Here is a 10,786-nt window from a genome sequence, read left to right as displayed (position 1 = left end):
CCCAATGACTTAAAAGACAATCCTGCAGGAGACCTAAATGTGGCCATTTCTCTGAGTTCCTGCAACACGCAGATTTATTGCTGGCTGTCAGAGCTGGAAAGTATTCACATTCATTTGGGAACGCATTTCCCGAAACTGTTAACAGACTTGACAGAACAAGAGTGGGGGAGAGGGCGGGTAGTGAGAAAGAAACCTGCATAATATAACCCGTTATTCCTTCTTCGGTAAACAAATTATAGTCTTGATTATAATCTTGATTCACAAAGAATGCCTTTACTCCTCCAAAGATTACTTTATACCAACTTGGGAATACTGGATGTCCTGCGACTACTGATTATCCTAGGGAAAGCTCTAATTTTGCTGCTACATTTTTTATGTACGTGTGCTTAGCTACTTAAATTAGATCTCCTGGCATTGTCCTGTATTTAAAAGAAGCCACACTACCAGATGTGATGCCTTCAGGATAGTAAGGTAATCAGGTCTGACGATGCAGCAACAAAAGACCTGGAGAAGCTGGCCGGTTCAGTGGCAGGTGACACACCGCCTCTCACCCTCAGGGTCCATGGTAGGTAGGATACAAAATAAGAAGTACATGGTAACAGCCTGGCAGAAGATAGCTACTTTTCCTTGCATTTGCTAACTGAGAACATAAAATGTTACCTTCAGATGGTCTGATTTTGATGTTTTTTTCTGCCCCACTCAAGGGCATGCTGCCTGTCAGCCAGCTCCTCCGAAGAGGTACAAGCGGTACATGGTACAAACTTTGCCCCTAACATTCACAAACCAGCTCGTTCTTCCTGTGAGTCCTCTATAGCTCACATAAGAGAAGAAACTACCAGAAGACCAAGAGCTTTAAAGAAGTTTCAGGCAAATATTTTCTAAGCAGTACGACTACCTGTTCCTGTTTTCATCTGAGTGTGAAAAATCCACAATGATGAAGAGAAAAATTAAAGTACGAAGAGAAGGCTATTAGTGGAGACACTGGGCTTGAGCCTGCCAAGGGATCTCATCAAGCAAGCCCAAAGTGTCAGCAAAACAGTGTTGGTGGAGCAAGGATACTAAATGAAATGACACTTCAAAACATTAGAGTGACACAGTGTACATATGTGTGCACGCAAGTGTGTGCATGTGGGGAAGGGATGCAAAAGGAAGACAAGTCAAAGGCAGACAAAGAGGTGCCAGAGAGGGGCAAAGAGCATGCTACATTCTGCACTGTAGGCAATTAATGGAATAATGTACACATGAATTAACTCATTAATGATTCCTGGAGTGAATCTTAGAGATCATGAAAAACCACCTGACAAGGCTCTGCAAGAAAAATCTGTTTGGTAAATGGAAAAAAAACCCCAGAACCAAACCCAAGTCAGTTTCAACATTTATTTATAATTTGGTGCACGATTCATAAATCAAGAAACAAAAGTCAGGGTATATTTTTAATCAAAGTTTTGCTGATCCCAATATAGTGTATAAGAAATTGAATTGATTGATAGATGGTTTATTATTATGATGAAACTAAAGGCTTTATATTCTTAAGTCGAGCAAAGCAGACAGCAATACGTTCGTATTAGAAAGTTCTTCCTGTGAATGAAAAATGGATTAAAACTGAGATATTGTTTAGCAAGACAGACAAATCTGTGTTTCTTTTTGGTTGTGAAACTATTAAACCATACATAACCAATAAGTATGAAGAATTGGCACTGGGGGAAATCATCTTGCCAGTTTGCCCTACGTGTCTGTATTTGGCAAACGCAGTCTGCAGGGTGTGTATTCCATTTGCACGTAATCAGATCTCTGACCTGTAACGTGTACATTCTGGAGCATTAATTGGCACAATTAAAAAGTTATTTAGAGGATAAGCTTGGAGCAAAAAATGTTGTCACATCTCAGAATCCTGAAATGCAACCTGGACCTCATAATAAGCTGGTTTAACTGTTTTTAGAGAGATGTTATGAGTGTTCACCGGGGGGGAAAAGTAACGATCAAGCTACCCATGCAACACACAAATCTGAAGAGTCCAGCATGTGTCAGTGCACAGCAAATTTATTCTATAAAGTGACTAGTGTGAGAAAGAATTAGAAAGGATTATAAAAATACACTACCATATGCTGTAGTATTTGAAAGCGATTAATCCAGTTCTTAAATTCTATTTTAAACTCCCTTTCATTTCTTCCCATAGAAAAATAGAAGCCACATTGCTTTGTTTGAACGCTATGTAGTTAATTACATCTTCTAAGAAACTCTTTTAAAACTAAATGTAATGTTTAATTACAAAATGCCTCCCTGAAAACAGTTAGCTTGCACATTGATTTGTAGTTCATAAAAAATGTTTTCTTAATTATATTTACAGCCAGAAAATACATAGAGATTAAAGACTCTATAGAGAAATTTTGAGATTACCGCATGAATTGTGAAGAGAAAGTTACACTTCAAATAGTGGACAACTGACAGCCATGACTGACTAATTGCTGCCTTTCTGTAATTTCAAAACTTAATTGTTGTAAAAAGAATAATTGGAAAACAGAGTGTTCATTGTAACGGCTATCAATATTACATTTTTTTATAAGAGTAGATTTTCAAGGACTAATTAGAAAGCAAATCAATTGCATCAAACAAGTGTAAAGTTCACATTAGCTGTTGGACTGATCACCTCAACACGCGGGGTTCATGGCTAAGGGCAGCCCGCGCTTTGGTTCGTAAGGTGTTGTCCTGGAAACCATGCGGATGCAGTCGATAACAGGGCAGACGCTGAGACACAGGGTGCAGCCTGTACAGCTGTCAGTAACCGTGGGCAGGTGGGTTTCGGGATCAAACTGGATAGCCTGTGAACAAGAATAAACATTACTGATGTCACTCACAGAAAAGGTCAAAATTGCTCCCATTTTAGTGTCTGCATTTCCTGTGCTACAGCACTTGGAGACATCTTGGTGTGATTCTGCACTGCAGCTATAGCAACTGTTCAACTGGCAGGGAACAAAACAACCCCCCCTCCTGACACTTTAAAATTAGAAATATGGGCCAAATTATACCTCAGTGAAAGCTCATGGGTCACAAGGGCTGGTTACAAAAGGAGGAGTTCAGCCCATGATGTTTAAACTCCCAGAGGGATATTTCTAGTTCAGGTGAAGGAAATATTTCGTAAGACAGCAATTTGCCAGGGTTATTGGTTCAGGGGAGACACCAGACCATGTCTCTACAGCTTCAGCACAATGCTGGCCACAGTGTGTTCTTTTGACTTTTATTTTCAGCACAGCATAAACAATCTAATTTAATGAATAGTAGAGAAAAACAGCACGCTGTGCCTTGTATGATTATTTTCCTTTGCAAATCTTTGAAAGGGATATCTGAGTTTGGGGCAGGCAGAGCTTGCTTTAGCTCTCACGTTTCCATGCAGTGAATCCTCATTACCAATTAGAGTGATAAGTGTATTTGAATGTGAAATAACAATTGCAGTCTCAATGAAATAAGCTCCTGGTATAATGGAAATGGCAATTAAAAGCAAAACCAAAAGCATCACACAACTGCAAAAGCTTCAATATCTAAGAAGCAAGCCTAGAAAGGTGAAAAATAAAAAAAACCCCACTGAATATCTACTTTTAAGAGTCTTAGGAAGGAAAAATCAGGCCTGAAAGCTGAACTCTCACTTCTCTGCAAACAAGTGGTGGTGCCTTAGCAAATCTCCCTAACCACTGTTAGCAGCTGGGGGAGCCTAGGGAGGAGATGGTTGGTACTAGGTTGGTGGTGCTGCAGGTTGGCTCCAAAGGCAGATTTGCCGCATTTGGGGTTTCACTACTAGGAAAGCACAGAAGTTGCTGTAGCAACCCGCAAGGACATGAAGTAGGTACTAACTGCCCTGAATCTAAAAGTTTTAGTTTAGCTTGAGCACAAAGAGAGCTTTGGTTTGTAAGTACTTAACAAGGACTCCTTCCTCTCTCCCTAACAACAATGCACATCTTGAAAGGGAGTTCAAAGAGGGAGAGGAAGTCAGGACTACAGTGCTAACTTCAAATTTAAAGGAAAGCTTTTCTATTGGAGTCCTACAAGGTGATAGCTCTGTAGAGCAGTATGGATATTTTTGAAACAAACTGAAGCACAAAGCAGATGCTATTTTGAAGGGGGGAGGTGTGATTTCTTTGCAATTAAGAATTGCTTTGCAATTCTTTGCAATTAATTTCTTTCCAATTTCCTTAATTAATTAAGGAAAAAACACTTTTTTTTGTGCTTAGAAAACCTCCTGGGGTTTTAAACTTTGTTTCTTTAGGTGCTGGGGTTTTTTTTCCAGTTATAGAAAAGAACGTTTTACTAAATACAAACGCAGTCTTTGGCTCTCCAAGGGCTACATCCTCACCTTCACTGGGAAATATGATGGAAGGAGAAGAGGTGAAGATTGCAGTGTCAAGAAGAAATTTAGACAGTTAAAAGGCTACTGCAGTAATCTAATCTGGTATAAATGCAGTATTAATTTTCTCGTATCAGTGGAAAAAACGTGTCTACCTTTGCTCTGACACACTTGTTTTAATTGCAGGGGTTGATTTTACATGGGAAGACTTCTTTCTTTGACTGTATGTCGTTAAATTTATCAGACCTACTATTGATTAGACTGAATTAAGGATAAACAAAAGGTCATGGTTTTCAGAGGAAACTTGGTGCTCAGTTAAAGTATTTGTTTCTGACAAACTATTCTTGGACTGGGATGAATGGAAAAATTAATGTAGATATTATTGCTTGCTGCATATTGGATTCCATGGAGGTTATGCTAGACCATATTTTGGTTTTCTAAAAGAACATGAGTCCTCCTTTTTAGTGCAGACCAGTCCATCAGCTCCAGTGGACATGGCAAGGAACGGCATGTAGAAATGCTGATACATTTCACACAACTGATGTTACCATACTGAGCAGAAATCAAGGAAATATTTTGCTGCAAACAGGACCCCCAGCTCAAAATTGTGCTATTTTCTGGTCACAATGATTTCTGCGAACTTCAACCTGCTGCTCTAAAGCCTGGCAGCTATCCTGGAGAAAGGATTTGTACCTCAATCAAGATCAAAACAGAAACCCACCTGCCTGAAACCTGAATTAGTTCAAGTTCAGTTACGCTGATGGAACAAGGACTAGGCTTCTTAAAAAGCATTTGGCAATAAGAACAGCTTTTGTCTCCCCACATCCCCTTAGTGAGAAGGGATGCATTCTTCCCTTTCTCCCTCATGTACTTGAAAACCATCAAAGAACTGCATTTACTGCTATCCGACTTATGTCTCCTTCATTTTCTTCCTCTTAAAAAGAATCCCCCTTCCCACCTGCAGTTAGGGAGAGACTGGGAGAGTGACGTAGAGCAAGCCAGTGAGATGCGGTACACTCAGCAGGGCAGGCAGGGCTTGTGCGGCATAGCCTGGGAGCATGCTGGGGTTCGAATCCAATATTTTAGACATCTGTTTTTCCCACCTGCTCATTAACAGAAGGTGGATTCTTTCTTCCCAGCAGCAGAAAGATAACTCATTGTGCCTTTCTGCTAATTACAGCTGTGCTCTTACCTGGTAGCCAGAATCATTACAGGTCATGTAACATTTGCCACAGTTGATACACATTTCCTCGTCAATCAGAGCCACAACTTGCTCTGTGTTGCAGAGCTCGCCATATGTTCCAATATACTGCAGTGCTTTTCCAATTACATCCTAGGGAAAAAAAAAGTTATCGACTCATTTAGAAGATACCTAAGCAGTTTCTATAGCTGCACAGGAGCACTCTCTAGTACTTTAATATGGAAGATTTGGCCACGCATTGTGATGATGTTTAGGATTTTTCCTATAAATTTCCAAGTTGCTTACCTTCATACCTCCTGTAAAATACGAAGAATGCTCCATACAGGCACATTTTGAATGTAGGCAGCACTAGAAGTATATATTCCTATATGAACACATTCTACAAATAGGTTACACATTTAGTACTTGATTTGAGTGTGCTATTGTTTTGCCATTATTGTGTGAAACTTCAAGGAACAAAATGGAGCACAAACCAGGAGTGACATGCTACAAACAATCAGATCATCCTTGGTCATTTCTCATTAGCACAGATTTAAGAACTCAGAGCAAGAAAAGAAAGGGGCACGATCAACTAAACTGACAGAAAGAACAATAACTGCTTTTCTCTCTTTAGTAAAATGTGCAAATGACATGATCATCAGTTTATTGCAAATATTGTACAGAAGTAAGCTGTGGGTCTAATCCTGCAAATCTTGATTCAGTTCTGTTAACTTCACAGGAAGGAATTTGTGGCATCAACCTAACACATCTGTGCTGCAAAAGTAAAGGTGTATGGCAGGACAATGTATAGGTACGTACCACTAGGGGAAAACATACCCTCTAAAAGAAGTTGTTGGGGACCTACCTGATGCAAACCGTTTCCACTTTACATCAAGGGAAACTGCACAGTTCAGTGGCAGTTCAGCTTCACTGAGTCAATGGCAGAGATGGGACAAGTCCCACGTCCTTTGAACTACAGCTATCCCTCAGTTAAAGTAGTTTAACTTGTGGAAGTATAGCATAGATTATGAACATGACTGCATTTTAAAAGATTCATCCTGTGGCACTGTATTGGTTGCCTGGATATTTTGTAAGTTTACTAAGCACTCTTCTACAACAGTTCCCATGTTGCAAAATAAGCTCGATTTTATGTGCAAGATTCTACATTGTTAAGATAAAGTTAGGCTTAGTAAATTAAGGTTATGTGATGCAACAATACATTTTACTTTTGCTTTAAAAAGGTGTATAACTGTTAAGTATTAGAGAAATCTCATTGAGTGATAGGAGAGCAGAACTGGCTTCAAAGTCATTCTACTGTAATAAACCAAGAAGTCTTTATGATCTTGATTACGGAATTTGATCCAAGTCAATTGAAAAATGCTCAGGATCAAGCCAAATACGAGACACAGACAAGTCTGCCCAGAATTATAAGCTTCAAAGTGTTTACCTTTGGTCTTGCATTGCCAAGAAACATGATAAGGATTTCTTTTTGTATCCTGTTTCTCAATATTTTTTGAAGAAGCAATACTTACCTTATTCCTATCAGTCAAAAAAATTATTGTGAAATTATTAGCAACCATTTTAAGTGTGTAGTAGTACACTATATTTAACCTGTATAATTTATAATCACATACAATGCTCTATATATTGTTTTCAATTCTCATTGCAGAAGAACTGGATTACAGTAACTTAAATTTTCATTGCGTATCTTATTTTGGGCAGCCTTACTTTCAAACAAACTAAGCATCCCTAATTATTCCTATGCCACATCAGAGCAATAGGGTAATATGGCTTTATCAATGTTAGCTCTAAAGGAAAGCTCTGCTACATGAATTAAATGCAAAATGGGTCCAACCTTGTCTTCCTGAGCCTGCTGAGAACTTGCAACAGCTCTACTTCCTGAATGAATGAGTCCCATTCATCTCAGTGAAGTTTGAACTTTGAGACCTACCTGGGCTTCAGCACTGAAATTACAATAGTATCTTTATGCAATGAGAGAAATTTATTTGTTCGCTGGATGCAGTGGTAGGAACTATGAATTTGCTCTTAATGACTGTTGAGGTAGGAAATTCAACCATATCCTAAGCCCAGGAAGAAGGACAGGGAAACTGTACTGTTTTCTTGTTCCAAAAACACTCAAATGTTTTCTCTCTGCCAAACCCCTAAGTTGCTGACATGTGAAATACCTTGGTTGCATTCATTCAATGCTAAAAGCCTTCCAGTTCTTCTCAGCTCCATGCAGAGAACATTAATGCTCTTCCAGCATAAAACAGCTATGGCATATTGCTAAAGGCAGCATGATGAGCGTGGACAGATGACTGTAAATGAGCAAGTTATCACAGCTTAATGAGTTAGCACTCATCAATAGAGCTGTGCAAGCTGATTATGTGAATGGTCCAAATTCACTGCAAATTTGAAGTAAAATCTGTTTGCTTAAACCACTGTAAAAGGTCAATTAACTACTATGAAAGTGGTTTAGCTAATACTTTTTACTTTGGTATTGCAAAGGACTAGACTTGAACACACAGCCCTTTAATGTGCCTCCACTGATGAGCTACAGTAACTAACTCAATCAAATGTGATCTCTTAGGAACTGCTCACACCCCTGTATTTTCATTTCCATGTTTTACTCAGAAAAGTTCATGGATTTACTGGGAATTGCTCAGCAGTTTTCAGGTTGCTACAGTTCTCAGGTTTCTGCAGTCTTTATCAGTTGAAAAATTGTAGTTGTAGAATTCAGCTCCAGCTTGTTTCAAGACTCATATAAGCTTGTCTGTATCAAACCTGTTACAGGTTTCAAAATACATGTGTCTGTGTGTGATCTACTGCCCCCAGCAACACTAAGTATCCTATAAGCCTCTCTTGTGTAGCCCCCAAACATTCCACTATATGTCTCAAATGCACGTCATCTGCAAGTACTGGTCTGTGTGCTGAAGAATTTGAAGAAATTATGTAAAACCTGTACAACATACAATGAAGTAGCTTTCCACTGCCTGCTCGTGTTGTAAAAGTATCAACATGGGGAGATTCCTGATAGTGAAGGGCTTTTTAACCTAACAAAAGCAGACTTTACAGAGCACAGGTAATTAACAATTTTCTCAGGGAGGTTCTGGATTCACATTTGTATTCTTTAAATATCGTTTGGATGTTAACAAAACCCACAAAGCTCAAGCAGGTTGCAGGTACTCAAATAATCATGGGATGGAGGGCCTTGCTTATGAGGGAAGACAAAAAGAGCCTAACAAGATGTTTAGCCTAGGAAGATGAAGGCAGAGCAGGAATATGATGTCTCTTTATGTATACATCAGGGAGGGAAAGAGCTATTTAAGTTAAATGACAATGTTGGCACAAGAACACATGATTATAAGCCAGCCATGAATAAATTTAAAGCTGGAAATTAGAAAAGGCTTTTTAAATGAAAAAGGAGTGAGGTGGTTAATGGCCTTCCAGAGAAGCAGCTGGGGGACAGGAGGGAGACAGTGCAAGGTTTAGGATAGCATGAGATAGCTTGGGAAATGGTTGCTTAGAAGAACATGATCAAAATAGATTTTTCCAGCTACAAACTTACAAAGGGAATAACAAAAACAATGCATATGATACGGTGATTTCTGAATTTGTAACCAAGTCTCACTTCTCACAGCTCACAAAATATACTTTTGGGGACTTAGAGTCCCAAACAGGGAGGATGATGGCATTTTAGAGGCCTGAAAGTGATTTCAAAAGACTGTGTCAATGAGTTACTGTTCATTTACACTCCTGGGTGTTGTGTCTTTTAATCACTTCTTTCTCTCAAGCAAAAACTGTATCTTTATTCATTTGCAAAGTTTCAAGACTTTATTGACTAAAAAAGCAATGGTACTTAAAAGATGTTTTGCAGGTGCAGTCTTTTACAGCATCTCAAGCTATCTCAGAGCTTCTTGTTTCCATCAAATCATAAATGTTTGGAACAAAATAAACAGTGCAGCAAGAAATAATCAGCTTTCACTGTTTAAAGTGCAGTTTCACTCCAAAAAGCAACTGTCTAAAATGGCACTATGGGATTCCACACTTGGTATATCTCAATGGCCTCCGGATCAAATTTGCACTGTTTACAGTATAATGGTATTTTTGCCAACTGCCAGATCTGCAAACAGAAGCCAGGTTCTGAAAGTCAAGCTGTGTTCTTTCTGGCTTATGCATTACCAGCAGCAATAAAAAAAAAAAAACAACCAAACCTGGAAGGTAAATTTTGTCCTTACACCTTTGCAATCTCAGGGACCTAGAGTGCTTCTTTTGATTACTGCTGTGCTGTCTCACTCTTCTCAACAAAAGTGTACTGAACAAACTGGGAGAGGAATTTAGTCCTGCAACTGGAACTGGCAGGGAATTCAGTTGCTATGGAGAGAATCAGAGCAGAATCCATTAGTTTTATGTTACTAATGAGTACAGAAAAAAAATTCATTTTGTCACTAAGCTAGGCAGATGTGGTTTTGAGTATACACAAGGAGCAGATCTGTTCAGTAGGATATTATTTTAGCAATGCTATTTTTATTACTATAGCTGCATTTTTAATGTTAATATATCAAACATTATATGGTGATTAGCTTTTCATTAGCCATCATATTAGTAAACCTGCATTTGTAAATACAATTCATGCTTCACGTATGGCTCCTTGTAGACCTGCTGTGTCCATCTTCATACAGACCACACTGTAAAAGGCCATACTGTGCTCTAGAGATGGTGATCATCACGGGCCTCTCATTAGCTCATTAGAAAGCCATACACAGTGCAGGTACTGCATCTCACATAGCAAGTTCAAAGGGAACACACATGCATGTCCTCTTATTGCACTTTTTGAGTCACCATAAGACACTTTGCATGTCACACCATGTTCAGGAGAAAGGTTCAATGACAAGGAACTTCGTGCACTTGAAGCTGACAGCAACAGCAGGTAAGGAAAGCAAGGTAATCTTTAGATTACCAGAAGTAGAGGTCTACCTGTTGACAGTTGGACTCGATCTTAAAGGTCTTCTCCATCCTAAACGATTCTATGATTCTATGAATAGCAGCCTGACCTAAGGACAGGCCTCAACCTCAGTTTTCAGGTCTCCAAGGGACCATGACACAAATGCTGAAGTTGATTCACCACCAAGTAATATAAAAAACTCCTAATAAGCATCTGACATTTATACAGCAAAGTTGTGTGCTTGATCCCAAGTACTCTATCTGTTCATTATTATTTATGGGGTGTTTGGTCAGTTCTCAGGATTCAATAGGTTGTGAAAGAACAA

General features: G+C 39.1%; 1 protein-coding gene across 2 annotated transcripts in view; it reads right to left on the bottom strand.

Moving 5' to 3' along the window:
* Positions 1-1,363: 1,363 nt before the first annotated feature.
* DPYD (dihydropyrimidine dehydrogenase) overlaps positions 1,364-10,786 on the bottom strand; it is a 368,019-nt gene continuing 358,596 nt past the window's right edge. For both annotated transcript variants that reach the window (XM_052801600.1, XM_052801601.1), the window contains 2 exons: positions 5,529-5,669; positions 1,364-2,819 (listed from right to left, as the gene is read on the bottom strand). In XM_052801600.1, coding sequence (XP_052657560.1) covers positions 2,649-2,819; positions 5,529-5,669 — 312 coding nt within the window. In that variant the 3' untranslated portion in view covers positions 1,364-2,648. The remainder of the gene's footprint in view (positions 2,820-5,528; positions 5,670-10,786) is intronic.

Source organism: Harpia harpyja, chromosome 11 (assembly GCF_026419915.1).
Source record: "Harpia harpyja isolate bHarHar1 chromosome 11, bHarHar1 primary haplotype, whole genome shotgun sequence".
In the NCBI taxonomy this organism is placed as follows: Eukaryota; Metazoa; Chordata; class Aves; order Accipitriformes; family Accipitridae; genus Harpia; species Harpia harpyja.
This window is presented reverse-complemented; position numbering and strand designations above follow the sequence as displayed.